Source organism: Serpula lacrymans (genome assembly GCF_000218685.1).
Source record: "Serpula lacrymans var. lacrymans S7.9 unplaced genomic scaffold SERLAscaffold_12, whole genome shotgun sequence".
NCBI lineage: Eukaryota > Fungi > Basidiomycota > Agaricomycetes > Boletales > Serpulaceae > Serpula > Serpula lacrymans.
The window spans coordinates 840,692-868,584 of record NW_006763301.1 but is presented as its reverse complement, the minus strand read 5'-3'; the positions used below and the strand labels follow the sequence as shown (position 1 = coordinate 868,584).

The following is a 27,893-nucleotide window of genomic DNA, read 5'->3' as shown; positions in this document are numbered from 1 at the left end:
AGAGAAGCTCTGAGGTGTCTGCCTGACAATGAAAAGTTGTATATATGTGAAGAGGGAAACAAATTTGCTGATGCGGTGTCATGCACCAAAGTTGATTGGTAGCATGGACAGGTGTCAATAACGAAGCAAATATTCAAAAAGACTCGCTTTTGCGCCACACAGGCACAGTGCCACGTGGAATAGTAATTAATATTGCCTTTTTTGAACTTGTGGCTAATCAGCACCACCTCTATTAGGCAATCCAGTCACGCTCACCTTTGCTTTTCCATCCGGTACTTTCCGTGTTTCGGCATTTCGGCAAATTTTTGCGTCGCCACTGGCTACACATTGCATTGCGCCCTCGCTTTTGTCGTTTCCCTTACTCCCCTTCCTTTGCCTAGCCCCACCATGGGCCCCTTCCTCTCCTTTTTATTCTCACCTGACGGTCGTTTCTGGATCCCCATTCTAATCCACTTTTCCGTCACCTCCACCCTCCTCCTCCTCATTTTATTTGCACCCCCACCATTTCTGATGTCACCACTTCCTATCCGCTTCCGTCGCCGATCCGTTGACTACCACGTGCCACTGCTGATATCAGCAAAGCCCCGGCGGCCGGTTCAAATAGGGCAACAGGTCCATCTTTATGACGTCGATCTACCATCATATACTATCAAAACATCGGCCGCTCGTCTTGCCTGGTTGGAGCGTGGGTGGGTAGTTTTTGAGCTGGAGAAGGTTCATCCCCTTGCGTCGCCCATGTTCATCGCTGTCCCATTCACTTGGGTACACTTATCATTTGCCCATCGTCTTCGCTACAGCTACACCTACCACACGCTGCCTGGGACTCACTTGTTCCAAATTGGAACTACTCCTCTCCCTCCCTCGTTTGATCAGGTGGTCCAACACAACCAGTCCATTGGTAAGGCCATGGAACTGTCGGATTTGGACTAGGTGGTGGACCGGTGGCTCCAGTTTCTTTTTTCAGCAGAACATTCATTTACAGTGCAATTATTTTTGATTTTGAATCATTTTTATGGACACATATTTTTTTAGAATGCCTAACTGACAATAAAGGAACTGTGTTGATACTGATAGTGTTTTGCCTTGCCCTTTTTTTACTGCATCTTCCCATGACATCATGATTTTCCTGCTCTCTTTTTGCTATTGGACTTTACTTTATGGCTGTACAAACCTGTGACATTACTCACAGCATTTATTGTTCTATCCCTTTCTTTTCCTTTTTTTGACAATCTTATCCTGTACTACCTACGCAGGATTCGTCAGCGTACATTCCTTCCTTCATATTCTTTCTCATTCTTTTTGCACAGCTATACTGTGCATAGCCTACTTTTCTTTTACTATATAAACCCCTGTATTTTACCTTGTAAAAAAAAAAGAACAAGAACTCCAATCCAGACTTCTTCTCTACTCTCAAGTTCACTACTCTGCTACTTGTGATCCAGTGTGGTCACAACACTTCCCACTTCTACTACTGTCAACTGCTGTCATCGTCACTTCCCACTTTTGAAGTCATTGTCATCCCTTTCAATTAGAGTCCTTCTGAGCACTACAGTTTGTGCGTCAGGAGCCTGCTATCACTGGGAACCTCGTCATATTGTCGTTCTCAAACCTTCCTTGTGCTACAATTAGCAAGGTAGTGCTCGTCTATACTTGTCACAAAGCCCCTATCCTTCTATAAATTCAACTATCCCTCCTCCTCAAAACCCACACTCATACACCTCTGGGTTTTACTTTGAAGGATCTTTATACGTACCACCCCACGAACAACCAGACCACTCCACTGTTCTAGGAGGCAAAGCCCATAGACAAGTTCCGTGGAATCTGGGAGGATTGTGTGTTAGTTTGTTTTGTGTGTGGTTTTCTAACAGCAGTTCTCATCATCGACAGCGGTATATTAGGTGCACAGGCCATCTCAATCACTGGGCCTTCCCAGTTTGGCGCCTGCGCCACTTCTCGTCTATGCACCACGCTGTACGATGCTTGTGCATCTCATATACTTCCAACACAGAAACCCTTGAGTTTACTCCCAATCCTCTACTTGCTACAATCTCTAGCATCTGTTGATCTCAAACTCATTGTACTGTGAGGCAACAATAAACTATAACAAAAACAAAACCTGCCTCCTACTGCACTTGCAGGGAGTAAGAGGTTCAATGAGCTTAAGGTCAACAGATGCTAGTAAATATAGCAAGTAGAGGACTTGGGAGTAAACTCAAGGGTTTTGGTTGAGGAGTAAAGCGGGTAAATCAAGTAATAGAAAACTAAAGAGCTATACATGCAATGTGTAGGGTTTATATAGCTAACTGTCCGTTCCTCAGACCAAAAGGAGAATAGACAAAAAGTGGTTTGAGGAATAAATGGTCCAATAAGAAAAAGGGAACAACTATTGTACGACTTTAACTTGATTAATCAGCGGGTGAGAGAATTGTACTAATAATAGATGTTTGTCATGCGTGTTCAGGAACTGTATCCTCATGATGAGGTACGATCCTGATCAAAGTGTTTATTAGTATATCCAGACCTTGATGGGGGTTGGAGCTGGTTGGCGAGATGCCTACTACCAGTCCCTACCCATTGTGCTGGTTGGCTGGGAGTGATACCCAGTCTCTGATGGGTGATATAAAGTGGTAGCGGTGGTTAAGAAAGCCTGTGAGGGCTATGAGAAGTAAGATAGCAAATGATACCTCTAGCCCTAGAGCCAGAGGTGTAACGGGAAAAGTGTTCGAGGACCAAGACATAGAGAAGATAAGAAAAAGGTAAAATGGTCCTTACATGTACCTCTTACTCCCTGCAAGTGCAATTGGAGACGGGTATTATTTTTGTTATAGTATAATGTTGCCTAACACAAAAGTGAAAAAACCCTTCCCATGGTGTTGCTGTTTTAAATTGACCATATCTCCATAGCATATGAACCAAATCACATGACCTAGGGGCAATTTTATAGCCAAGGGTATGTACTATTTATAATTCCACCAAAGCCAAGTGTAACACTTTGATAGTATGGTTCATGCATGGCATTTAGAGTCAACATGGAAAGGGTTTTTGGAGTCACTGTATTGCCCAGACTCAGTTCAAACCTGTTTGAACTGATGAACTTCAACAATACCACCACCACCACCCCCCCTCCTCCTCCTCTCTGTGAGGCAACGTTAAACTATAACAAAAATAATACCTGTCTCCTACTGCACTTACAGGGAGTAAGAGGTACGATGAGTTTTGAGGTCGACAGATGCTAGAGTTTATAGCAGGTAATTCAAGTAATAAAAAGCTAAAGAACAATACATGAGTATGTAGGGTTTTTATAGCTAATTGTCTATCTCTCAGACCAGAAGTAGAATAAAAGAAAAGTGGTCTGAGGATGAAACTATCTTATAAGAAAAAGAATAATTATTGTACGACTTCAGGGATTAATCAGCAGGTGAGAGAATGTACTAATAATAAGTATTGTCACACATATTCAGGAACCGTATCCTCATGATGAGGTATGATCCTGACTAAAGTGTCTATTAACATCTCCAGGCACTGATGGGGCTTGAAGCCGGTTGTGTTGGATATTTGGTCCCTCAGGGCACGGGAGAAGGATTCCTTTGGCAAATGAATGCCGTAACAACGTAAATACATGCTTCTTATATAACAAACATATGTAAATAACATGTGAAAGAACAATGGTGGCCACAAAAAGCCAGTTATAATCACAGAGTAAATCTTCGGGCGAAGCTCCAAAGTTCGCTTACATATAATTTCTACAGGTTGGTGAGATCTCTACCACCAGTCCTTACCCATTGTGCTGGCTGGCTGGGAGTACTACCCAGTCTCTGATCTGCGATATGAAGTGGTAATGATGGTTAAGAAAGCCTGTGAGGGCTATGAGAAGCAAGATAGCAAAGGATACCTCTAGCCCTAGAGCCAGAGGTGTAACAGGGAAAGTGTTTGAGAACCAAGACATGGAACAAAAAGATAAGAAAATAAGAAAATATAAATGGTCCTTACACTCTCCATTACCACCTCCTCCATCTCCTTGCACCACCTCCACCTCCACTTCTTCACCATCACCACCTCACCACCACCACCTCCTTGCACCACCACCGCCCCTCCTCCACCTCTGCCACCACCACCACCTGTTGGGATAGAAAACATAGGGTTTGCGATACAACAATATATTCAAATTAGACATGACTTGTTTCTCCTTTCTTCATATATAGTTGTTCTTGTTCTACTTTTCCCCTCAGTTGGTCTGGCTACAACTGAGGGTATGTTATCAGTTTTCTATTTGTTGTTATTCTTACACTGATGTGATATTATTGTAGTGCTAAGTGTTCCTAGTTTCTACACCACCTCCTCTCTTCCTCCTCCTCCACCACCACCACCACTCAAGGGAGGACCCAGGTGACATGTCAATGTGTTGTCTAGGCCCTCCCTCAAGTGTCTGCCTCTGGCATTAACCCCTGTCCCCATGCACTTGCCAATATATGGCAAGTGTATGGGGGGCATTGAATCATTTGATCCTGAACCTGCTCCTGCCTTTATACTCTACTACACTGTTGATTAACCTGTTCTGTGTGTCAGTTTTGAAACCCATCCAATAGCCTTCCAACACCATGAGTAACACGCAATTGGTGATCCTGCTGCACAAAAGGAGGCTGCAATTGAGGGTATACAGGTCTATGATCCAAGAGATGCTGTCATGGTTCACTTAGTAATGTTATCTGTAGATGGAGTTGTACGCGCTCTCTGTCATGATGGGTAGCTTCAAAAATGAACAAGAGCGCCAGTATCTCGAGTTCTAAATACACTCGGGGGAGATCTGCGTCGAAAATAAGCCCCGTTCTATCCATGAAAGGCCATACAGCCACAACATAGCATGGTTCCACTAGTCCTGTAGACTTATCGACAGAGAGTCCGGGTCTCTAGCTGAGGAAGGTCGAAGCGTCCAGCAGAAAAGACCATATATGCCATATAATAAGCTGGTTCCTTGACGGGACTTTGAGTAGAATAGATAAAAGAACAAGTTGGGCTCCATTACAAATATTGCCGAGGGTCAGCTCACATTAGCTCACCCCAGGACTGAACAACATCGATTCTTCGTGCAGAGCTCCGTGAGTGATGACTCGCTTGAAAAAACAAGAGACCGAGGTTGTCCCCTTGGCAATCGAAACACATATCGATTCTAATGAGCACTTGATTACCAAGGCACAAACGACTCTACTGCTAAAAAACTGGAAAAACGTACTGAGATAAGCGGAAAAAGAGAGGTTCGAAAAACAAACCTAGTGGGCCATTCTAACGAACTGTGGCAGTGTAGAGTGATGAGTTCTGTTATTGTTAAATGGTGTGTTGTGAGACGTATCAGTATCTGACTTGTGCATTGGAACCATGCGCATATCTGAACTTGGTCTCAGAGCCAAATCTCCATGTAGAAAGAGGAAAACTTGGCTGTCCATCAGGTGAACGATGAAGTGGTAAAGCTTACACCACCCGGTGTGAATCCCCACTAGAAGTAGCGACGCTTTTTGCATAGCAAACGCATAACACTGCCGTCTAGGGGAATAATTGTGAAAGATATGAAATTTCTCACATTTCTCATACTAGCTTGCACATCTTGCTGTTCATTACAAACAGACACGATGACCTCGCAGGTGCGCAGAGAACGAAAGAAGAGGCCCAATATGACTGCTGCTGCAAGATTCCGGAATGGATATCTTTGAGGCCGCGAGCCTTTGCTACCGATGAGGATGGAGAAGCCATGAAATCGACGTCTGACCAGATACGATGCTTGGTTCACAACCACATATTTCGTAACGGATAAACCAAGCAAGAGCTCACTGTAAGTAGTAATCTCCGAGGCAACCAACGATCCAATGATAGCTGATAGCTGAAATAGTACAAATGAAAGGATGGATGAGAAAAATAATGGCTATTCAGGATCTTTGACCTCTAACAGGTACTCACAGTGACTGGTTCCCTCGATCTGATACAGCCGCTGGACGAGAATGCGTAAGAGCTCGGCCACGATTACCCAGGCTACTTGAGCTTCTGATCTGTCTCTTGATACACTGCTTTGAAAGCAGACATTTCGTGGAGGTTTGGCTTAACATCGAGACATACAGATATGACCAAACGACATGTGTATTTATGAGGGTGCCGATATTAATGAGGACTGGGAAGGTATGCGGACAGCAGCGGTGGTGGTTTTCATTTTGACTGTCGAGGTCCTCACCGCGGTGGCAGGTGGCGCGCATTTCCTTGGTCGGTCCAAATAGTTACGGCAGCTAGTTTTACGGCTTTGGACACGCCATTGTTTGCAGTGCATGGTTTATTATTCAAGAGTCCCATTTCTCTTCTCTTCCTTTCCTTTCTCAAGGCCAGTCTTTAGGAATAACACTTATCGCCTTCGCATACCTTGCCGCTCTGTCATGAAATCTGCCAACAATATTCAAGCGGACTGGATTCAACTTCAGCGCCGGCAGGCAATACCACCCTACTCAATTTTCTCAAAAGCTATCGAGAAATCTCAGTCAGACGACAAGGAATACCGAGTCATAAAGCTCGAAAACGGATTACATGCCACTGTCATACATGATCCGAAGGCTGATACCGCAGCTGCTAGTCTGGACGTCGCCGTCGGCCATTTATACGATCCTGTGAGTGTTTAATCTCGAATTGAATTTGAGGTCCCACCTCTGAGTTACTCGAAGCTTCTACCGTGACTGAGATAACAAAACGTCAACGTTTTCGTTTGATGGAAATGTTGTTGTTGGTTGGTGGCACGTCATTAGGCACTTTCACTTCCGTATTAGCTCCACAGCTAACACTAACATGTCTGAAAACCATTACTGATATCATCTATTCCATAGGATGACATGCCAGGGATGGCACACTTTTGCGAACATCTGCTATTTATGGTGAGTGACCTGAATACAGTGATTAAACATATCTCACAAGACAACAGGGTACAGAGCAATTTCCTCGCGAGAACGAATACTCAGAAGTACGTGCTCACCTTTCTAATGTTCTTGATTAAATCTCAAGTATTTAAAGTTCTTATCGAAAAATAACGGCTCGTCCAATGCTTTCACGTCGACTTCAAACACGAACTACTATTTCAGCGTCGCTACTCCCGCTCTAGCACCCGCGCTCACTCGTTTCGCAGCATTCTTTCACTGTCCTCTGTTTTCTCCCTCTTGCACGTCGCGTGAACTCAATGCTGTCGATTCTGAACACAAGAAGAATCACCAGGCTGACATGTGGCGAATTTTCCAACTCAACAAGGAGCTAACAAAAGATGGCCATCCGTGGAAGAAGTTCGGAAGTGGGAATAGAGAAAGTTTGTCCAAGGCCGGCAAAGAACTCAAGGCGAAGGGTCAGTTGAATGACGCAGGGACAGCTAAAGCGGTGAATGGTACTTCTTCTGCCAATGATAGTCTCTCTCCTACCCCCGTATCATCTCGTGTACCCTCTCCATCTCTTTCAACCGTGTCTATAAGTAGTGAGGCAGATGCTGATGGAGGCGCTGTTGGCCGCGAGACCCGCCGCCGCCTGGTCGAATGGTGGAGCAAGGAATACTGTGCAGGTAGAATGAGATTATGTGTTATTGGTAAAGGTATGTCGAGAGAATTCTACTTCAGTATATCTCGTGTCATAATCCACTGTCCCCAAGAATCATTGGACGAGTTGTCAGACTTGGTCTCCAAGCTCTTTTCGCCGATCTCGAATCGCGGTCTGGACCCAACTCCGATGATCAACGATCATCCCTTTGGACCTAATGAAATGGGTGTATGTTCCCATCTGTGTACTATAGCTAACTGTTCATTGACATTGTTCTTAGACCTTGGTTTCTGTGCAAACGATCATGAGATTTCATGCTGTCGAAATTTCCTTCCCTTTGGACTATCAAGCTCCTTTGTGGCGATACAAGCCTACGAACTTCCTGGCACATTTTGTTGGGCACGAAGGCCCTGGGTCGCTTCATTCATACCTGAAGAACAAAGGTTGGGTTACTTCACTGAATTCTGGAAGTCAAAGCCTAGCAAGAGGATTTGGCATGTTCAAAGTGACGATACACATGACGGAGCAAGGATTCCGTAAGCTCAGGCTCATTGCTCTCGCTTCTTAATCGATTCTGACTGTTTTCTAGAAAACTATCGGTCCATAGTCTTGGCCACATTCAAATATCTGTCATTGCTCCGCTCATCTACTTTCCCAGCTTGGTATCAGGCCGAGATAAGCGCGCTCTCCAATACTAACTTCCAATTTTCGGCAAAACGGAATCCGGATGATTATGCTGTGTGGCTTTCGCAGCAAATGGTGTGGCCAGTGCCTACAGAACTCACCGTCAGTGCCCCACAATTGACGTGGGAATGGGATCAAGGCGGAAACGGGGAAAAAGAGGTAAACGACATCTTAAACGGGTTGACAATCGACCAGGGAAGAGTGGTGCTCATGGCACGGAAAGAGGATCATGAACGTATCGGTCAGAAAGATGCCACTTGGAAGACAGAACCATGGTATGGTACCCCGTACCGAGTAGAAAGGTGGCAAGAAGATTTCGTAATCCAGGTATGTCACGCACGGATCCGCGACCAAATGATAGTCTGATGGATTGATTTAGGCAAAGGGCAAAAACGATTTACCCGAACTTTATTTGCCGGGACCAAATCAGTTCATACCGACGAACCTGAACGTGGAGAAACGTGTTGTCTCCGAGGTCAGTTACTCACTTTTACGCGATAAGCCGCTACATTGACAGTATTCTTGTCATCAACAGACTATCAAACGTCCTCACCTAATTCGCGAGACGCCCTTATCGACGGTCTGGTATAAAAAAGATGATCAATTCTGGCTGCCTAAGGCAACTGTCATTATCGAGCTTCGGAGGTACGTCACCCCTTATTATTGACGGCGTGTGGCCTGTAATATTCTAGCTTTATAGCCCACTAGCGAACGCATCTCCACGTGCTGCTGTTCTGACACGGTGAGCACAGTTAGGACCTAATCCCTGGAGGGCTATCTGACAATGTTTTACAGTATCTTTTCCGATCTCGTGAATGACTCTTTGACTGAGTTCTCTTACGATGCGTCGCTCGCCGGTCTCTCGTACGGTTTTGCCTCACACTCCCTCGGACTGTGGGTCACACTGAATGGATACAACGACAAACTAGGTGTCCTTGCCAAGCATGTTCTGGAAAGAGTCAAAACCTTGGAAGTCCGAGCTGATCGGCTTGAGGTTGTCAAAGAGCAGGCGAGTGTCGGACAAGTAAGGGCCGAGTGAAAAAAAAAAAAACTCATCCCTCTTATCGCAGATCGAGAGGGATTGGGGAAACTTCTTCCTTGGCCAGACTTACAGACTATCAGATTATTACGGGCGCTATCTCTTGGAAAATCAACAATGGACTCTGGAAGAAAAACTTCCAGAGGTTCCTCGTGCGCTTTTCTTTTTTTCCCTCACTTAAATTGCCAATGCTTAACATCAAAATATGTAGGTGTAACGGTGCAGGATATACAAATGCACGCCAAGGAAATGTTATCTCAACTGAATATCCGTATGTTAGTGGCGGGTAACATGTACAAGGACGTAAGTACCATTCCAAGGGATAAATGTTGCAATAACGGAACACATTACTACTTATAGGAGGCTATTGGCTTGGCCACAATGGGAGAGAAGATACTCGATCCAGCTCCCTTGCCATTAGATGAAGTCGTTGATAGGGCCCTCATTCCTCCCAAAGGTGTTTGGCATGTTTCCAAGTCATGTTACCCATGCTTACGCCTTATTAGCTTCAAATTTCGTGTGGACTTTACCTGTGCCTAACCCCAACGAGCCGAATTCCGCATTGACTTACTATGTCCATATCGGCGATCGCAACGATGCTCGCCTGCGGGTAATTGGCTCTCTTCTTCAACAGATTCTGAGTGAACCTGCCTTCAACGTACTCCGGACAAAAGAGCAGCTTGGTTATGTCGTATTCTGTTCGACATGGGTACTGCCTGGATCGGCTGATTTTGGTTTACGGATCGTTGTTCAAAGCGAGAGGAATCCTACATACCTTGAACAGAGAGTGGAGGCCTTTTTGGTTAGTATGAGGGCTTTCATCAAGAATATGGAACCGAAGACCTTTGAAGAGCAAAAACAAGGATTGCAGAAGAAATGGGAGGAGGTTGTGAAAAACCTGGTTGAGGAAACAAACAGGTATTGGGCGCATATAGATTCAGGATATTTAGACTTCTTTAGATGTGAGTTAAGCACCATTCCCCAACTTCTGGTCGCTTATCAGGTTTCAATCTCTTCAACGTATAGTGGACACGAACCTGAATGTACTGAAGGACGTCAACAAAGAAGATGTACTTTCGCTATTCCAGTCTCACGTGGACCCTGCGTCCCCATCGCGGTCAAAAATCTCAGTCCACTTACGTTCTCGCAGACCTCGCCCAAAGAAGGTTAGTGTCGCAGCTGCAGATGCATTCGAGGGCCTGGCCAAGGCTGCTGGGGTCGTACTAGAACACGGGGCATGGAGAGAAGAGCTTGGTGATCAGTTGCCAACCACTAACGACTTTGGGAAATATTGGGCTGGTGTTTTTACCGAGTTGATGACAGCGCCGAATGTGTCACAGGAGCTTCTAGGAAAGATCCCTGCTTTGGTAGGACAATTTCCTGAAGCCGAGGATATTGAACAGGGCCTCCTCGAGGGAGCAACCTATATCGAAGATAGCAAGGCTTTCAAGTCTTCTCTGAGCACTTCTAGAGACCCGAGGCCTCTAGTCGAGTGGGGTGATTTACCTGCGGCGAAGTTTTGATTTTTGCCGTCGCTGGTACCTTTCCTCGATAATCGGATGTCGCATCTTGTAAAATGTTCTTGTTGCTAATCCACTTCAACATATACGTACTACTGTATACCCTAATGAAAGTTTCTTCTCATACCCATATGGCAAAGTAAACTGAAGTGTATGATAGTGACAGGTAGTACACCACGGGCTTCGCATTCCGGGTCATGATCAGGTGTGTATCGTCGCGTACAGTATGGCAAGGGATGCCATCATACAAGTCCCTGGGTAATCCAAGCTATGTCTGTCTTGTGCAGCTCAGGCCGTGTAAGTATCCGAAACTCTGGCGTTCCGCGGTAACTTACTTGTTCACAGTCCCACCACCTGGTGTGCTTAAATACTATTGCCCATGGTTGTCCCTTATTTTATCCTTGCGATTGCACCCGATTTTACTACGAAACATAAGGTGGATGTGAGACTTGTAATAGATATCACACTGCCTGCTAACTGGTGCTAGTCTTTCGTCAAATTCTGATGCCGCGCGCGAAACAACACAGCTAATAGAATCAGGTCAACCCGAACGTCGTATAGTACTATGACTCCACGATGCCTAAAGCAGCATTGGCACCGACAAGCCTCGTCGGATATTTTAACGTTTCGTTCAAAGGCGTTTTTATGCGCACTTAACGTAACAGCACAAGGTCGTGACAAATCGAGGAAAACGTCCGACCGTGGCTAATGCAGCATTCGACCGTATACGTAGCCGTGCCAACGCCTCAACCACTCAGGATACTTCCACGATCCATATATACTAATACTTATTATTCAGTGCTAAAATTCTCCAGATCTTACCAAGGCGCTATATTTATGTCTAGTTCTCTCCAGATATTCACAGTTGGCTATTCGTTCCTCCAAGCTCTGATCGCGACATCCAGCCTTCTCCACTCAAGATGAGTTTGCCTTGTGCATCCGTAACAACTACGAGGAGTGAGTGCTTACCCAAGTCAAGTGTACCGTGGTGGGGGGGTACCGGCCCATTAAGCTGCTGAAGATTCTACATTTCAGTCTTGGTGACCGTTTTCCACGCGTGTGCTATAATGACCACTACCTTTAGGCTATGGTATCGCGTTCGAAAACGGCGTTTTTGGTGGGACGATGGACTGGCTGCGATCGCTTTGCTGTCACTCTGCATTAGTTTGGTTTGTGTGTGGATAATAACGGATGGGCAGGGTACGTGTCAGTTTATTTGGATTAACTTAATATCTCATTATGTAGAACAGTTTCGCCATCAGGCGAATCAAAGATGTTGCACATTACTGCTGACTGGGGTGTTGTGACTACATTCACTACGTGTTTATGGTCAGTGTCCTCGTTATTAGCCAACGTCCCTGTTCAAATCTGGTGAAGGTTTGCTCGTATGAGCATCATGGTATCAATTGTGCGCCTAGCCCCACCGGCACTCAGGATACGTTACCTAGCCCTGTGTTCATCAGTACTCTTCGCTTTGATGTGGGTTGCACTACTCGTGCAGAAGCTTTATCTATGTGGACATAATATAGATTGGTACGATTCATCTACGGCCCAGTGCCGTCTGGCTTCTTCGGTTGCCATACTGCAAGTCGTTAGTGAGTACAACAATCAGCTCACTACTGTCTCTGCTCCAGTTTTTATATGCTGTTATATTCTAGCGGACGTCGTTTCAGATGCACTGTTGGTTGCTTTACCGATTCGTCTTCTGCGGAATGTCAACTTGCCAAAGAACCAGCGCAAACTGATTTTATCTGTCTTTTCAAGCAGTGTCTTAATCACACTCGTTTGCGTTATTCACATCATCTTTGTCATTAAACCTGCCGTGAGCCTGCAGACTATAACGGGTCAGCTCGAGGTACGCTTTATTATTCATTGGACCTTTCTGTGGTGGGAAAATAAATCGCGTCAAAATAGATCGCCCTTTCTTTGATCATCTGTAATCTTTTGGTCATCGTGACCTATCTTTATGGCGTGATTCGCAATGGCGAAGATATAGACGTTGGGCATCGAAATGGGTCCGTCGGCACGCACACGATCTTGTTCACGACAGTTGACCTAGAGCAACTCACGAGCCATCCAAGTGCGAGCTACACATCGACTGCTGATCCACAAGCGGTCAAGTCTGCATCCGATAGTGACAGTGTTCCAACGGTGGAGCCATAGCAGAGTATCATGTCCCAATCACGACATACATTGTGAAATAAAGAAATAACAGCGTCCTGGGTGGTTGAAATCAGGGCGACGGACGGTGGACCTGTTATTCTAGTTGTCTACAGGTTCTTTTGAGTTCGTATTTTGTATCGCTTATCCTGGGTACAGAAACTTGTATAACTACTGAAGTGCAGCATGCTAGGATGGCAGCTGCTCGTTACTTAGATAGCTACGTTTGACCGCTATTATTACCGCCCAGTGTTGCTTGCGACAGTGTTCTGTACAGGGATATGGCGCTACTTGACAATTGAGCCGCGACGGCAGAGTTCCTGGACTTCTTGTGGAAATTGGATGGCAAATTCATGTCGCGGATGTATGTCACGGGTACGAAGGCAGGTGTAATGCTATGATCGATGGATGCAGACTGTATTAGAACAGCGGTTCAGATACAGTATAAAAAGAAAATAACCCCTATGAAAATCTCTCCAGTACGCTATGCCAATATCAGTCTATCAGATCAGTACAACACTCGGGTTACTCATTTTAGCGCCCTTGGACTCAGAACCACAGGGTTGGGCGCCGTACCCTCTTATTGGCCAAGGTCATGCAAGGTTTGATTAACTATATGATCTCCCTACAATTCCGAAAGAGCCATGTGATATCGAGTTACCCAGCGTTTTGGGCCGCCTCTGCACAAAATCTTCCCATGGTTGGCCCATTTTGACAGCGTGGTTTCAAGGTATCACTACAATTATAAGAGAGTTTAGGTACATATGATACAACACAATATAGAATTCGACACTTGTTCACGGCCCCGAATGATATGATTTGGGCCGCACCCCCGCAATGTAAATCCGAATACCACTCATCGTTACATCGACGTCCGATTATTTTCCTTCCACCGTTTCCTTTGAAGGTGTTAAACAAAAAGACTGTTCGATCACCTAGTCTGGTGGTTTGTTGGAAACGTTTGAAGGAGGTTCATCAGATGCATATGAAGAAGAAGCCAGCGTCCAACCCTGAGTCATCTCAGACGTGAGATGATTGAGGTCAATGGAAGTGAGTTGTGATGCCGCGCTCGTGTCCCTAGTTTCCTCGCTGGTTCCATCAAACATGTCCAGTTCGTCTCGAAAAACACGGTACACGGATGTTACAGCAACTAGGAGATTGCACACGATCATAGATAATGCAACCTAAAATAGCATTATCAGATACTTTAAGTCGCACATGTAGTTTTGTTTCCACAAACCTCAAAATTTGACGCGGGACCAATCAGAGAATACAGACAAGTTATCTGAGCGGCTGCATGAAGGATTGAACCCAAAGATATCACGATACTTGAAGAGAAGAGAGATAGAATCATTCTACGTTGTTGTCTAGGCAAGTTGACGTGCCATAGTAATCGAAGTGGTATGACGACCAAGATTGTGTCTGATATACAGTCAGCTACAGATACAGCGAGGTCGCGGTGAGAGACTGAGACCAAAAAGTCGCAAGATACTTACAACCAACTTCAACTATCACCATGGGCCGCATCAAGTGGCAAGTCTTGTGCCAGCCGATTATATGACCACACATATATACCTTTTGCACAAGCAGACCCACCCACATCATCGCGAAAAGTCCGCCAATTCCGAAAGCGAGACGTCGCCGTAGTGGTGAAGGAGACATCATCCGTACTACTGAAAACACAAGACTCATGCGCACCGCCCTTCACACCATAATGATATAGGTGAACGGACAAGTCAATCCCAGAGACTGTTCCACATACCAGAGAACACATGTGAAAGAAAACATATACACCCAATAAGCTGCCAAGGACGTGTTTCCACCTATGAAAGATATATTTCAAGCTTTGATTAAGACATCTTCTAGTGTATAAAATACTTCAGAGAGGAAGAACGTACTGGGCGATGTCAGATACACCCAGTCAGCGATCAAAAACAAGGTACCCCATAGAAGGGCTATCGCAGCCCATCCATCCTCCCACCAAGCTCGTTGTAGTCGTATCCGATACCAAAGCCTGAAAACGGTCAACGATATGGCCAAACCTTGTAAAACAGAAGTTACGACTGGTTTCGCAGTTGTCAGCAAATATACATCAATTCTTATCGCAACAGGAACTCACTTCTCAAATTTTGTACGGCCCTAGACGCGACTACTGCTATAGTACTCGACGGGGACATTGTTTGATGTGAGTTTGCAGCTCTGCGTTATATAGCTCCAGCTGCGGCATAGAGCTACTCGACGGGATGCCAGATTCATGAATTCAATCGCCAGGCAACCTGTCGATAACTGCTCACCAAGGTGGCAGCGACCGGTAATAGTATGACGGTCCGTTTGGATATGAGCATACACCACATGTCTCCTTTATCATGTGTCGTAACTGCTGAAATGTTGGTGGAAAATGGTGTTGGGGAGAATTTGCATTTGCCGAACCACGCACTGACTTTTGCCGCGGACATTGTCGTCCTCCCGGATACTTCGAAACCGAAACCGATAGGTTGTTTGTGAAACTTTATCCTGCCGCTCACCCTTAGTTATATAAACTTAGTGGAAGACAAATGCAAAATCAAACCATGATGGACTGAATGGTGGTGCCCAGCTAATAAGTCGTAACGACGCGACTGCGTTGTGAGATTTGAATAAGTGGATACGGCGGCCATACGTCTTCGAGAACAGGAACATACCCCTGATGCGGCGTTGACAGGACGTCTCGTATTGGACTGGTTGGGCTCGGAGACCTGTCAGTGATAAGAAGGACCTTAAATTTTTATATTTTGAAGCATATAGTATTCTGGGAGAAACCGGGCTTCCAGTGGGCTTCATGCGGTGAAAAGCTGGCCATCGGGTAACCGCATCCGTAAACCACCTTAGCCTATTCAAAAAGTCAAACATAGACGTACAAGTTTTGAAATACACTCGGGGCTTGTCAGTTCCGCAAACTTGAACCTGTGCAAGAAAGAAACAATTAACCACTAGCCAAGGTTTGACATTCAATAGGCCCAAAGCAATTTGAGTTAAATAACTTGATAACTTACTATGGATCGGCCAATAGTTACTTGTGAGGTGTCACGGTAGCAATCGTGATGAGCGCTGAGCGCCACCGGTAGAATTTGAGTTGACATGATGCTCCGAGCTCAAGTCATGCCCGCCACTACTGCGTACAGCATTCATCTGCTAAGTTAGTATAATACAATCGCGGATTTACTACATTTGTATCATGGGTAGGAAATATAAATATTAATGAAACTACAAAAAGTACAGATATATAAAAGTAAAATCATACGAAGTCAAAGTAACTTAGGTACTCAAGATGTATTCCTCATGCCTCAGGCTGCGAACCCATATTGTGTGGCAACCATCCAATAATAATATATCTTCGCAAACCACACCACCGGGTAAAATCAGATAAATAGACGAAACTTTCTGCTCCCATCGTTTCTCATATCGAGTACCTTCACGAACACTCGCCAAAATAACCATCAATAGCGTTCATATAGCAGCCCGGGCCTCAGATTTCGCCAAAGAGGTAGTGGTAACCTCAGAAGCCATGCCAGACTGGTCTGGCGCCCTGGTTGTACGCATATATCCTGTAAGCTCACCGAGGTCTACCGTAGTGAATGATACCGGCCTTGTAGGCTGTGTGATTGCGCTAGTATAGTTGTCGCTGTCATCTTGAGTTTGTAAATTTCCGTCCTTTCGTAGAATACGATAGAGCAACGTGACTAGCACAAGAAGATTACACACTATCAGAGAAAGGGCGACCTGAAACGGGTCGATCACATCCAAATTAGCCGTGAAGAGAATCACGTACCTCAAAATTTACAGCTAGGTTGACGAGGGGGTGGATGTTTGCAAACTGGCAAGATGCATGGAAGAGCGATACTAATGACATCACAACACTAGTGGAGAAAATGCAGAGAATTACTCGACGTGCTCTCCGAGGTAGTTTGACGTTCCAGAGGAGGCGAACGGGTAACGCTACCAAAATTGAATCCGAGATGCAATCGGCTAAAATGGAAAATGGCCCCGAGAAAAATATGTTGAAAGCCACCACAACTGTGAATCATGGTACTCACCAGAAACCTCTGATATGATCATAGGTTTTAACAAACGACAACCAATTTGCCAACGCCAAAACCGGCCGCAGAGATATGCCTTTTGTACGACCAAGGATGCCCACATAACAACGAAGAGTGCGATGATACCTATGGCAATGTATTGACGGAGTTGTAAAGAATATGTCAATCGGACCACGGAGAACACCACGCTCATGCGAGTTGCCCTTAACAAGACCAGATTAGTCAGCTTAGTAGTGAAGCAATATCATTTAAGCTCACCAAACAACACACGTGAATGAAAATGTGTATACCCAATAAGCTGAGGTGGACGTCTGACCAGCTAACTTGGATTGAGTTTACGTTGGGTGAGAGTGAGCTGTCTGAGGCGCTTACTGGTATTTAGATATACCCACTCAGAAGCAAAAAATGATATCCCCAAGGCAAGTGCAATAGCAGCCCATGTATCTTCCCACCAAAAACGTTGTATACGTATTCGGTAGCTCAGTCTGATCATAGTCAAAAGTATAGCCAGACCCTGTAGCACAGTAGCTACGACTGTATAATGTTAATGCGTTTGCCTTGGTCCATGTTATTAGGACGCTCACCTCTTAAAGACCAAACAATTTGTGGGGAGATGCCAACCATTTTGATATGTAAAGTGAGTGCAGTAGCGCAGTAAAAGTCCAAGATATCTATATCACTGCGCTATTAGCCACGACTGTATGATTCAGAATGGAGACGCATCTGGTAAAGGCAGTTCTTTACATTCGGGTGCCTAGTGATTGAACTACGACCGACCGAGGATCGAGGATCGAGAAAGTCACGGAGGTTGCCAACGAACTCGACCTCGTCGCAACTAGTATCCAGTCAAAATCTCCAAAAGGATATATATCAGCATTGAATTGGCGGAGAAAATATTTCTTTCATTGGAAGGCTGCCAGTGCGTCGCATCGATATCATTACGTTTGTGATCGAGTGAAAGCTTGACTCAGAAAGGTAGATTATACAGTACAGAAAACCAAGAGATCAGTCCATAAGAGGCTGGCATGTACTCGCCACTGGAGTTGTTGGTGGTTGCCCTTAGCAGAAGTCTACAGAACCCCTGATGCCAACACCCTGACGACTGTAAAGAGCCAAGTGCGAGGTTCTTCAGGTTCGTGCGTGTATCCAATTTTAGTAAATCGAAAATGGACCATTGTATGGTCCTGTTCCTGAGTCCAGCGTGGCGAGGCTACAAATCGACTTATCAGATGCAATCTCATGGTATCAGTATAGAACATAGATATGCCAGTGACGCTGTGAGTGAGGTAGATGAAAGATGTTGCTCTATAGGTATTATGACAGCGGACGTACAGTGACAATGGAAGGACCGAAAAGAGATGCATACATAAGCGCAGTGCATATTGATGAAGGGTGTCTTCCTGCTCAAAAAAACGATAATACAATGAAAAGAGTTCAAGAAAGCACAAAAAGGATTTCAAAAATATAACCAGAGAAGAAACAGCAAGTGAGAGAATGCTACGAGCATAGGAATGCGGCCACGACACACTACTTCTTCCTGCCTTCTCTCATGGGTTTGCTAGCGACGGGAAGCGTTGGCAGCGCAGGTGGTACATAGTTTTTCAGACGCCGAAACAGAAGGACATGTGGTTCAGGTGCTTGTGGCATCGGTGGAGGCTATTAAAAAAGGTATTCTCGTAGGCCATCTAAGGGCAGCTCACCATGAACTTCATAGTGTTGCCAACCCAAACTCTGCGTGATACCGATACCTCTCCATTCCTCTTCCTCCAAGAGGCGCAAGGGGCCACGATGAACCGGATCCTGGAAGTAATTTTCCGGCACAAGTTTGAGTAATGGCTTCGGGAGAATAACGTGGCGATATTCGTATTTATCGTCTGAATAGCGATCGGAGTAATGAATTCTGCGAATACAAGGTGAAATTATGTGGCTTATCAGTCTCATCACGATCAGCCACTCACTTCTCGATGTATTCTTCAATTTTACTAGCCATTTTGAAGGTGCAGATATCGAATAAGACGTCTATCTACGCGTGTGTAAACTTCAGATGACAGTGAATGCAGAGACTTTGACAAGGATCACCGCCACGGCGGGATTGGTGGGCGGGTAAGTCACGGGAGTCACGGGAGTGACATGCTCATCAAGATCACGTGACAGACGCGGTAGTCACGCATAACATATTTGAAGTCGCGGGGATTGAAATTAGATTCCGTCAATAAGTGGGTTATCAGTTGGCGATTCGTTGTTGCATACATTCTTCTACCCACCATGGAGCGGCCAGCATGGAATAATGCACAATACTCTCGTCACAAAGAGGAAGACTATGGGGAAAGAATAGACTCATCTGACGAAGATATTCCTTACTATCGTCCTCGCACTGAACCTGGCCTAGGGTCATATCACCGCACCTCCCAGTCGGATTGCATAGACGACTACATGGACGATATGGGTGGCTATATGCTTTCCATTTTACCTCATAAAGTATCTAACTAGGCTCTAATGCAGAGTACTCGTCCCCATCACCCCCTGAGCGCCGTAGTCTGACTCGTCATCATATCTTACACCCTTTTAGCCAGCAGGATGCGTATAGTGAATCTCCACCGATGCTACAACCGCAGCCTAGCTGTCACTACGGCATTGATACTAGCCGCTATCATACACGGATGGCGTTCGATAGATACTCTCATCCACCTACCAGCTACGCTCCATTGCAGATGCTGGAAGCTACGCGTCAAGATATCTCCCCATCTTTCCTTTTTATCTGACTGACAAAGTCTCTTAGCTTCATTCCAACCTCGAGGCCCAAGGTCTGCGTTTGACACTGGTTCATCTCATCGAAATGCAGCAACAGCTCGTCATATTCTGCCCGTTACCTCTGACATTACCCACAATGTTCCCGAGACAATGCAACTGAGAAGGTTCAGCCCGCGTAATGAAAATTTATTACGTCTAAAACCGGTTTCCGAACTTCGTGAGTATCTGGTATGCTCTTATATTGTATTTATACGAAGACTTTGTGACTGTAGCCGACATGTATCGCAGTATTTTCAAATTTGGTGTCTTCAATGCCGTACAATCCACATGTCTGGATACAGTAAGTTTGAATTCTACTCTTCTCCCCTATCAACAGTTGCTGAACGTTCTTTCAAGATTCTTCACTCGGATGAGAACGTGGTATGGTTGATGATGTTGCTTACCTTTTTCGATTAACGGTTGTTTTAGATTATAAGTGGTATACCTTTTTATATCGACTGTAGCCACTATTATATCTACAGCATATATTTTAGCGCCTACAGGGAGTGGGAAGACGGTCTTGTTTGAGCTCGCCATTATACGCATGGTCTCGGCATCTTTCCCTACAGCAAAGACTGCAAGATGTGTTTATGTAGCTCCTACAAAGGTAAGCAAATATTGTGCGGCGTAGTCTGGTCATCTCAAAAATCTAGGCTCTGTGCACGGAGAAATATCAAGAATGGGTCAACAAATTTGGAGGTCTAGGTATCAAATGTCAGTCATTGCAATGGTGTCGCCGACGCACGCACTTAGCCATTGTTCTTAATGTAGGTTCTGAACTAACGGGAGACACTGTCCATTTTGGGAAGTCAGCATGGGGTGATGCCAAGAATGCTCAAATCATGTAAGCCAAATGCTAATGCATCAGTATAACAACCTCATTGAGCACCCTTACAGCGTGACTACGGTATGTCGGAAGTCCTTCATCAGCCTGTAGTAGCTTACAGCTTGGGAAGGGTGAAAAATGGGATAGTCTTACGAGAAACTGGTATGTTAACCCTCGTATACCAGGGACACTTCACTCTGATATATGTATCAGGGACGAACAGAGTCGGATTCTTTCACAAATACAGCTTTTTTTAGTTGATGAGGTGATTTTCCCCATACTACTGGTGTGTATGCGCTTGAATTGATGATTGACTTCCTGTTTGCTAGGTTCATATCTTAAATGAGTCTCGTGGCAGTACTCTCGAAGTAGTTGTTTCCAGGATGAAGGCACGTGGCTCAGGAGTCAGATTTGTACTAGTATCGGCAACCGTGCCAAACATCGAGGACGTCGCAAGTTGGATTGGAAGTCTAAAGTCTGATTGTCAACCTGCAAAGATATATCAGGTGAACGAGTGTGGCAAGTGTAACCTACAAACCAGCTCACTATTATCACATTTATGCAGTTCGGCGAAGAATTTCGACCTTGCAAGCTCAGTCGTTTTGTATATGGCGTACTGAAGCCCAAAAATCAAAATGATTTCGTGTTTGCCCACGTTCTTGACAGTCGCTTGTTCTCCATTTTGCAGAAGCACTCCTCAAACAAGCCTGCCTTAATATTTGTCCCGACGAGGAAAGGTGACACCGATTGAATAGTGCCTAGTATTGAAGCCATGATTGACTGTACATCGTTTGTAAAGGAACAATGGTTACCGCGAAGCACCTTGCCAAAGCTTATGAAGATGCTGTTAAATGCAAACAACCTCTACCTTGGTCTACACCTACCCAGTCAGTGGTGCTTGTACCGGGTAGCCCTTCCGAGTTCCTAACTATGTATGCATCCTTAGCATTGACCAGGATTTCCACGACAAAGATATTCGACGTGCGTTTTGAATGATTTTTCTTTTTTGGGGTGCACTGGTTATATTTTGGCATGTATAGTTCTTGCTGCCGCAGGTATTGGTGTGCATCACGCTGGTTTGAATTTCGAAGACCGAAGACTCATAGAAGATATGTTCATGAAGAAGACTTTACGGGTGGTTGTGGCTACTTCTGTCAGCGCCTTCTTACTCTTGCTTTTACCCATTTTTGACGCAAGTTCAGACCCTAGCTGTTGGAGTAAATTTACGTAAGAGTCCCGTATACACCCAGAAGATCGATAACAGTAATAGATTTTCAGCGGCGTACGTGGTTATTATCAAAGGCGTCAAAGTTTACCAGAATGGCGAGGTCAAAGAGTACTCCGATTTAGATGTCATGCAGATGATGGGTCGGGCAGTGAGTACATTTGAAAGTTTAATACATTATCGAGATAACACGCCGGCGTTCATTTTAAGGGCAGGCCTCAGTTTGGTAAGTAATAAAAACACATGTAGTCAGCATACTACCGCAATGTACTCATATTTCTCTCAAGATACCGAAGGTGTCGCCGTTATCTTATGCGAGGCGGAGCTCGAACACAAGTATCGAGCGCTTGTTCAAGGCACAACTAACCTTGAAAGCAGTCTCCATCTTAACCTTACGGAACACCTGAATTCTGAGATTGGCCTTGGCACGATCGCCAATGTTAGCACGGCGAAAGAATGGTTACAACATTCTTTCTTTTACCGCAGGATTCAAAAAAACCCGGGATTTTATGCAATAGGAAAAGGCGAGGGACAAAGTTGGCAAGAGAAAATTGACGAGATTATCATGGAAAGTGTGGTAAGGCTACAAGAAACTCAACTGGTTAACTATACCCAAAACGAAGGAGGTAAACTCAGTTCTACTGAATACGGTGATATCATGAGCAAGGCAAGTTTTTGTCGAAAACTCGACTTAGTGATAATATTGATAAGTAGTTCAGTTTTATATACGACAACAGACTGTATCAACATTTATTTATTCCGCCGCCACCGTTCCTGAAACAACCTCTTTACAGATGAATTCGATCATGAGTCTGCCGTTGGAAGCGACCGTGCGCGATATTGTAGGTTCTCGTGATGTCTCAACATTAGACTTCAGTAGTTAATGCCCTTTAGTTGGAAATGCTCTCTGCTTCAGAGGAGTCGTGTTTCTCTCCTTTTCATGCGCTGAATTGGCTCATTTATTAATGCCCAGCAGGCTGGCTGACTTGAAAATACGAAGCGGAGAAAAACAGGTTCACTCTCAACAATCTGAGCGTCCAAATGTTAACTCCAGGCCTAGATTTACGACAAGTTGCGATTACACGACGATATACGGTTTCCGATTAAGAAAGTCCAGAAAACAAGCGACAAAATATTTCTTTTGATTCAAGTCAGCTTCTAACGCATCATAATGTTGTTTTTTCTCACATCTTCTAGGCTGTCCTTGGAGGAATACCGTTAAGTGGTTCTGACTTCAGGGGCGGAGATAGTCAACCTCATTACGAGGCATTTGCTGTGTTCCGTCATATCTCCCGTATAGCTACAGGTATAACACCTTTCATCGAAAACATGGACCATACATGGCTACTGACGGTATCTCTAAACATCTGGATAGCCATCGTAGAAGTTGCGATAGTGAAGAAGAATGGAGCTCAAGCAAAGCACGGTTTGGAGCTGTTCGTCGACCACTTGTGATGTCTGTACTCGTACTCTTAACAATTGTGACATAGGGTCCGATGCCTACATGCAAAAGCTTGGGAGGATCGACCAGTGGTGCTTCGTCAGATAGAACACATAGGCGAAAAATCGTAGGTGGACTGTGCATCTCACTCGATTGGGGCTAATTGTCGTTCATAGTCTCAAGGTTGATGACCCTACTTCGTCGACATTAAACACTAACTTGATATTCATCCCTCATAGGTCCTTACTCAACATGGAATTAGTACGTTCAAAGATCTTCTTAGGCAGGATCCAATGAGAATAGATACAGTGAGGGCTCACTCTTTGGTTACTCGTCTTTCGACTGAAAGTATTGGTAGCTCCTCAACCGTCGAGCTCCTTTTGGTTTTGAAATTCTTGCTTCAGCTCGTCAGCTCCCAAAATATGATATTAGAGTCACCGAAACCGATATTACCCCAAGTAACGGAAAGGAGCCCGTTGAAATTGAACTATCAATTCAATGTGGGCTGATATCAGAAGATGCACCCCCTACCAAAGTTAAGAAGCAAAAGGGTCAAATAATCAATATGACAACTGTTCTGACAGTAACATCCGACCTTACCTTTATTGATTTTCGTCGCATCATGTAGGGATCGCCCTATCATATGAGAGGCCTTGTATATTGATTTTTTTCATTCAAGGACAAAAGCCCTGAAGGAGCCCAAGACATTCCTGATCAGCGCACAGTTGACTAAACCCAGCCAAGCCATATCTGTTTACGTCTCGTCGGTATATAGGCATTCCTTGCTATCTCTGAAACAGTCTAAGTTCTGAACCAGGACAAGATTGCTGGGCTTACCATAGTCCAAACCTATAAACCCAAGCTTCGAGCACATCAATATCCGACACTTGACACTCGGCCTCTCAGCTCTTTGGTACGCAACTTCTTGTGTTGAAAAATAATGAAAGCCGCTGACATATAATATCAGGACATGGATCTCGCAGGACTGGAAGACGATCCCAACTTCTGGAACATGGTCTTTGACGATGAGGACGTGAACGAGGAAACTGTATTGGTGAAGGATCTGACGAAACCTATAGGTCTGCCCCTGAGAATTCTACTTGAATGTTTTCGCTTACAGTTGCGCAGCTAAGTCTACACAGAAACAAAAGGTAGTCATGAAACCTAAAGGAGATATGGCACCCGAGCCTAGAAAGCGGCATGATGGTAAATATGAGTACGTTTCATAGGATTTCATTCCTCCACTAGAAGATAGACTGTCGTGTTTATTATCTAGATGCAACCATACCTGCAGGGACAAATTGACGTGCCGCCACCTTTGGTCCGTCTCCATCTTCCTTTTCTCTGCCATACTACCACTTCAAACCTTTGTAGCTGCCGAGAAGGATTACGCGAGCCTTCTCAAATGCCAAAAAAGCGACTTCAGCGAGACGCCGAGCACTCCAAGGAAAGTGACCAAGATCTTGGACCTTCGTTTAAAAGAAAGGCAAACCATGTCATTAAGCTGGATGACATATCAAAAGTCAAGCGGAACAAGACGTCCCACCAGTCTGATTCTGCACTACGTCAATTGGAAACTCTGCACAAAGGGGCCCATACTGAACGCAATCTGAAGCTATCAGAAGGCCAACGCCTCAAGCTTGCTAATGAGGTTTCCGGAGACTTCACACAGCGTAAATCGCGAGTAACCCCAAACTTCGACCTAGAGTTTACCACGCTTCGACGTACTAAATCACCTGCAGCAAGACATCTGCTTCATGGCGATCTGGACGATGAGGAGGAACTACCGGACATATCTAACCTCCTTCATGATGCTATCGACACTACTCGCCAAAGCAAGACGCCATTGTCTTCGGAAACCGGTTATTCAGACTCGGAAATAGATTCTCTTATCCGTAATTTGCCTTTGGAGGAGGAGGTAATCGAGCCACTCAATTCTCAAGGTCAACGAACTATATTTTGGAAGGCCGGTCACAAGAGAGAAAAATCCGTATCGCCGAGAAATGACCATTATGAAACACAAAATAAATCTCCTCCGATCAAGAAGCCGAAATTTGATGTAGATGGAGAATATCGTTTCGGCTCGCCCTCAGGCTTGCTCGATGACAAGGTGAACTCTGGCAGAGTTGACGCGATCCGTAAATTCATACATGAACACACACAGAAATCAACTTCTTCGGTATCGCCTGGGAAGGTCCAAAGGCAAGAACAGCTGTTTTTATCAAATTTCTCTGACCAGGATGAAGACACCCCTCGAGGAAACACTCTGAAAAGTACTGCACGCGGACATACAGACGACAATTTTTATTGGGACGAAAGCTGCTTTGACATTTTACCAGCTACTTCGAGTTTGACAGCGACCTTGTCTACTACCAAAGACGATAAAAGCCTGCACACACCTCCAAGTTGTTATACACCTACGCTAGTCAAGCAAGCATTCGTCAAGGATAGGACAAGACTTGTAGCTGGCGCGTCTGGAGGATCCATCGATGGAAATATCAAGATACGACGTTTATCTGGTGTCACAGTAGGGTCTTCCGAGCCCGTGTCAAAACCTTTCATGGAGACCAACACAACCTTGGCAACGCAATATCCAGAACAGGATGGGAAGACCACTGGGTGCGATCGTGATAATCAAGTAGATACAGAGCTGCTCAAGTACACTTCCCGGGTCAACCAGGATGGAAAACCCGAATCTATCTATGGTGACACCGATAACTTGGATGACCCTCTGGCAGAATTTGAACGATGGTTAATGAGTGGAGCTGTAGATATTATTGAAAACTGATTCCTCGCATTGTCCATCGTGTACGGATGCTACCCTGTATTACCGGAAATAGGATGAAAATAGTAAAGTTGGTTTACATTAAGTCCTAGCTATGCGAAAAGTCTTTATCTGTGGTTGTTCCCTCATTAGTGTCTGAAGGTGGGTCTCGAAAAACTCGTAATGCATTCCAGAATCTTTCGTCCCAAGCAACAGGCTGTTCAGCCTTGACAATCTCCCAGCCTTCGAGGTCGCCCCGCCACCTCAGTTCTTTCTTTAACCTCTCCGCTCTTAATTCCACTTCGGTCGGCGGCGGATGATTGATTTCGTCCTTTGTCGGCTCTCTGGTCCCCCTTGCAAGTGCGCGGGTGATCTCTAATTTAGCAGGAAGAGACTCGTAGTATGCCTTCCTCGCCTTTTCAATCTCTTCTGGAGTTGACGATAGCGACTTCTTATAGTAAGTCTCGGCCTCTAAATCGAAGTCTAAGTCACCGCCTGTTAATGAGAACTGACTAATAGTTTCCAACGTCTCTATATCCGACACGGGTAGAGGCTGAGGGGGGGCAAAAGGGCGGGTTTCCTTCATAATGAGTCGGAAAGCTGCTTCCGAGCCCGAACGGACCTTATGACGCTCATTGAACAATCCCCAAAGCATAAGGGGAATCTGTTTGAACCCAATATAATTGGTGAAAGAGACGAAGAGGAAAGGCGGAAGTGCTGGGATAAATGTAGGTGGAGAATTCTTGGAAAGTGGGATTGCGGTATCTTGAGTAACAGATGGTTTGGCTACTGGAGACGACAGCTGAATAGGAGAATACAGGCCCGCACTTCGAGAAGGTGGAAGACGAGAAGGTGTTGGTATTGGTTCCCCATCCAGCTCTTGCACGCTCGCTCCAGGATCCAAAGGTTCGTCAAATTGTCCATCAGATGCAAGTTCTTGAGCCATGAATTCCTCTTTATCCACTTTCTCCAGACCCTCTGTCCAGCCTCGTTTTAATCCTACCATGAACTCTTTATAGGTATGTCTTCCTACTATGATAAGACCACCATCTAGTTCACGTTGACGCTGGACTTCTGGCGTGGCAAGACTTGGAAGGGCCATCATGCTCTGAACTGGTTGATCTAAGCCAACTTCAATCCTTCGTCTGGACTTAATCTCCTCAGCGATCTTGTTGGTCAAGTCTCCGTGTCGTTTGCCATTGATCATTTCGTAGTCCACAGCTGCGGCAACTAGGATGGGCTGTAAAGCTGTGATGAACACAATACGGTACTGCAAAGATAGGGCAGAGGAGAATGCAGACCTTGACGTACTTTCGGAAGTATTTCATACTTCTGTCGGACTCCTCATCTCCAGGCCATTTGCATCCGTAGACGGTGACCTTGCGAGGTAAGTCCATGCTGCCCAAGGGTTCTTCGGCAAGACCCTTTACACGATCGACATAATCTTTTCGTATTCTTCTACATTCTCGCCTGTCATAAAGGTAGTAGCTCGCGATAGAAGTGGTCACTGTGAGGAATATGAGCCAGTTCCGAGAAGGAAGTTTGGGCCGCTTGTCTAGCCATGATGGAGGTATTCCAGTGTACTCTAAAGCCGCCCTTGCTCCAGACTTTGGTGGAGGGAGAGGCTCGGGATGTGCTCCGCCAGCATTTTGAGTGCTCATGCCAAACTGGCAATGCGTTTGCAAGCGTCCGAGTGTAACTGTAAAATTACAAACGTCCAAAAATTCTCGGAATGAGTCCGTACTTGACCTGCGCAGTAGGGTTAGGGTCAGACGACTTGCGCCACATTACAAATAAGCGAAAACAAAGCGGTGTAACCCATT

The 27,893-nt window shown here is 45.2% G+C and overlaps 8 protein-coding genes across 8 annotated transcripts; 4 read left to right on the top strand and 4 right to left on the bottom strand.

The window, feature by feature from the left end:
* Positions 1 to 5,023: 5,023 nt before the first annotated feature.
* SERLADRAFT_476080 (uncharacterized protein) lies at positions 5,024 to 6,206 on the bottom strand (the record flags this gene model as incomplete). The annotated part of the gene is made up of 3 exons (XM_007322092.1): positions 5,024 to 5,216; positions 5,268 to 5,872; positions 5,950 to 6,206. The coding sequence occupies one exon, from the start codon at positions 5,514 to 5,516 to the stop codon at positions 5,268 to 5,270; it is 249 nt and encodes an 82-aa protein (XP_007322154.1).
* Positions 6,207 to 6,413: 207 nt separating this feature from the next.
* Positions 6,414 to 10,919, top strand: SERLADRAFT_363284 (uncharacterized protein; the record flags this gene model as incomplete). The annotated part of the gene is made up of 16 exons (XM_007322091.1): positions 6,414 to 6,641; positions 6,855 to 6,902; positions 6,950 to 6,988; positions 7,039 to 7,360; positions 7,508 to 7,773; positions 7,826 to 8,081; positions 8,135 to 8,556; positions 8,609 to 8,704; positions 8,765 to 8,874; positions 8,930 to 8,971; positions 9,025 to 9,238; positions 9,300 to 9,420; positions 9,480 to 9,571; positions 9,629 to 9,725; positions 9,775 to 10,230; positions 10,295 to 10,919. 16 exons carry the CDS (start codon positions 6,414 to 6,416, stop codon positions 10,789 to 10,791), a joined length of 3,306 nt encoding a protein of 1,101 aa, XP_007322153.1.
* Positions 10,920 to 11,317: 398 nt separating this feature from the next.
* On the top strand, positions 11,318 to 12,771 carry SERLADRAFT_476072 (uncharacterized protein; the record flags this gene model as incomplete). Its single annotated transcript, XM_007322090.1, has 6 exons — positions 11,318 to 11,745; positions 11,824 to 11,988; positions 12,039 to 12,117; positions 12,166 to 12,383; positions 12,447 to 12,643; positions 12,703 to 12,771. Coding segments are annotated over 6 exons (765 nt in total), but the record flags the coding sequence as incomplete, so codon positions are not given.
* A 1,007-nt stretch (positions 12,772 to 13,778) lies between these two features.
* Positions 13,779 to 15,311, bottom strand: SERLADRAFT_476071 (uncharacterized protein; the record flags this gene model as incomplete). The annotated part of the gene is made up of 6 exons (XM_007322089.1): positions 13,779 to 14,132; positions 14,189 to 14,385; positions 14,445 to 14,650; positions 14,711 to 14,771; positions 14,847 to 15,011; positions 15,068 to 15,311. 6 exons carry the CDS (start codon positions 15,123 to 15,125, stop codon positions 13,884 to 13,886), a joined length of 936 nt encoding a protein of 311 aa, XP_007322151.1.
* A 1,242-nt stretch (positions 15,312 to 16,553) lies between these two features.
* On the top strand, positions 16,554 to 17,440 carry SERLADRAFT_398663 (uncharacterized protein; the record flags this gene model as incomplete). The annotated part of the gene is made up of 5 exons (XM_007322088.1): positions 16,554 to 16,667; positions 16,757 to 16,953; positions 17,022 to 17,227; positions 17,283 to 17,343; positions 17,397 to 17,440. 2 exons carry the CDS (start codon positions 16,791 to 16,793, stop codon positions 17,165 to 17,167), a joined length of 309 nt encoding a protein of 102 aa, XP_007322150.1.
* A 555-nt stretch (positions 17,441 to 17,995) lies between these two features.
* Positions 17,996 to 19,125, bottom strand: SERLADRAFT_476062 (uncharacterized protein; the record flags this gene model as incomplete). The annotated part of the gene is made up of 4 exons (XM_007322087.1): positions 17,996 to 18,299; positions 18,357 to 18,661; positions 18,725 to 18,924; positions 18,983 to 19,125. 3 exons carry the CDS (start codon positions 19,012 to 19,014, stop codon positions 18,552 to 18,554), a joined length of 342 nt encoding a protein of 113 aa, XP_007322149.1.
* A 164-nt stretch (positions 19,126 to 19,289) lies between these two features.
* Positions 19,290 to 26,094, top strand: SERLADRAFT_441562 (uncharacterized protein; the record flags this gene model as incomplete). The annotated part of the gene is made up of 31 exons (XM_007322086.1): positions 19,290 to 19,470; positions 19,527 to 19,751; positions 19,804 to 19,992; positions 20,048 to 20,115; positions 20,172 to 20,195; positions 20,244 to 20,253; positions 20,309 to 20,421; positions 20,468 to 20,528; positions 20,586 to 20,658; positions 20,712 to 20,721; positions 20,771 to 20,802; positions 20,854 to 20,905; positions 20,970 to 21,146; positions 21,206 to 21,377; positions 21,440 to 21,527; positions 21,587 to 21,621; positions 21,681 to 21,793; positions 21,843 to 22,016; positions 22,076 to 22,091; positions 22,153 to 22,442; positions 22,926 to 23,015; positions 23,063 to 23,301; positions 23,356 to 23,433; positions 23,483 to 23,567; positions 23,665 to 23,930; positions 23,986 to 24,073; positions 24,124 to 24,219; positions 24,274 to 24,385; positions 24,435 to 24,522; positions 24,583 to 24,627; positions 24,681 to 26,094. The coding sequence occupies 31 exons, from the start codon at positions 19,290 to 19,292 to the stop codon at positions 26,092 to 26,094; spliced, it is 4,704 nt and encodes a 1,567-aa protein (XP_007322148.1).
* Positions 26,061 to 27,789, bottom strand: SERLADRAFT_363282 (uncharacterized protein; the record flags this gene model as incomplete). The annotated part of the gene is made up of 2 exons (XM_007322085.1): positions 26,061 to 27,310; positions 27,372 to 27,789. 2 exons carry the CDS (start codon positions 27,729 to 27,731, stop codon positions 26,180 to 26,182), a joined length of 1,491 nt encoding a protein of 496 aa, XP_007322147.1.
* Between the last annotated feature and the right edge of the window lie 104 nt (positions 27,790 to 27,893).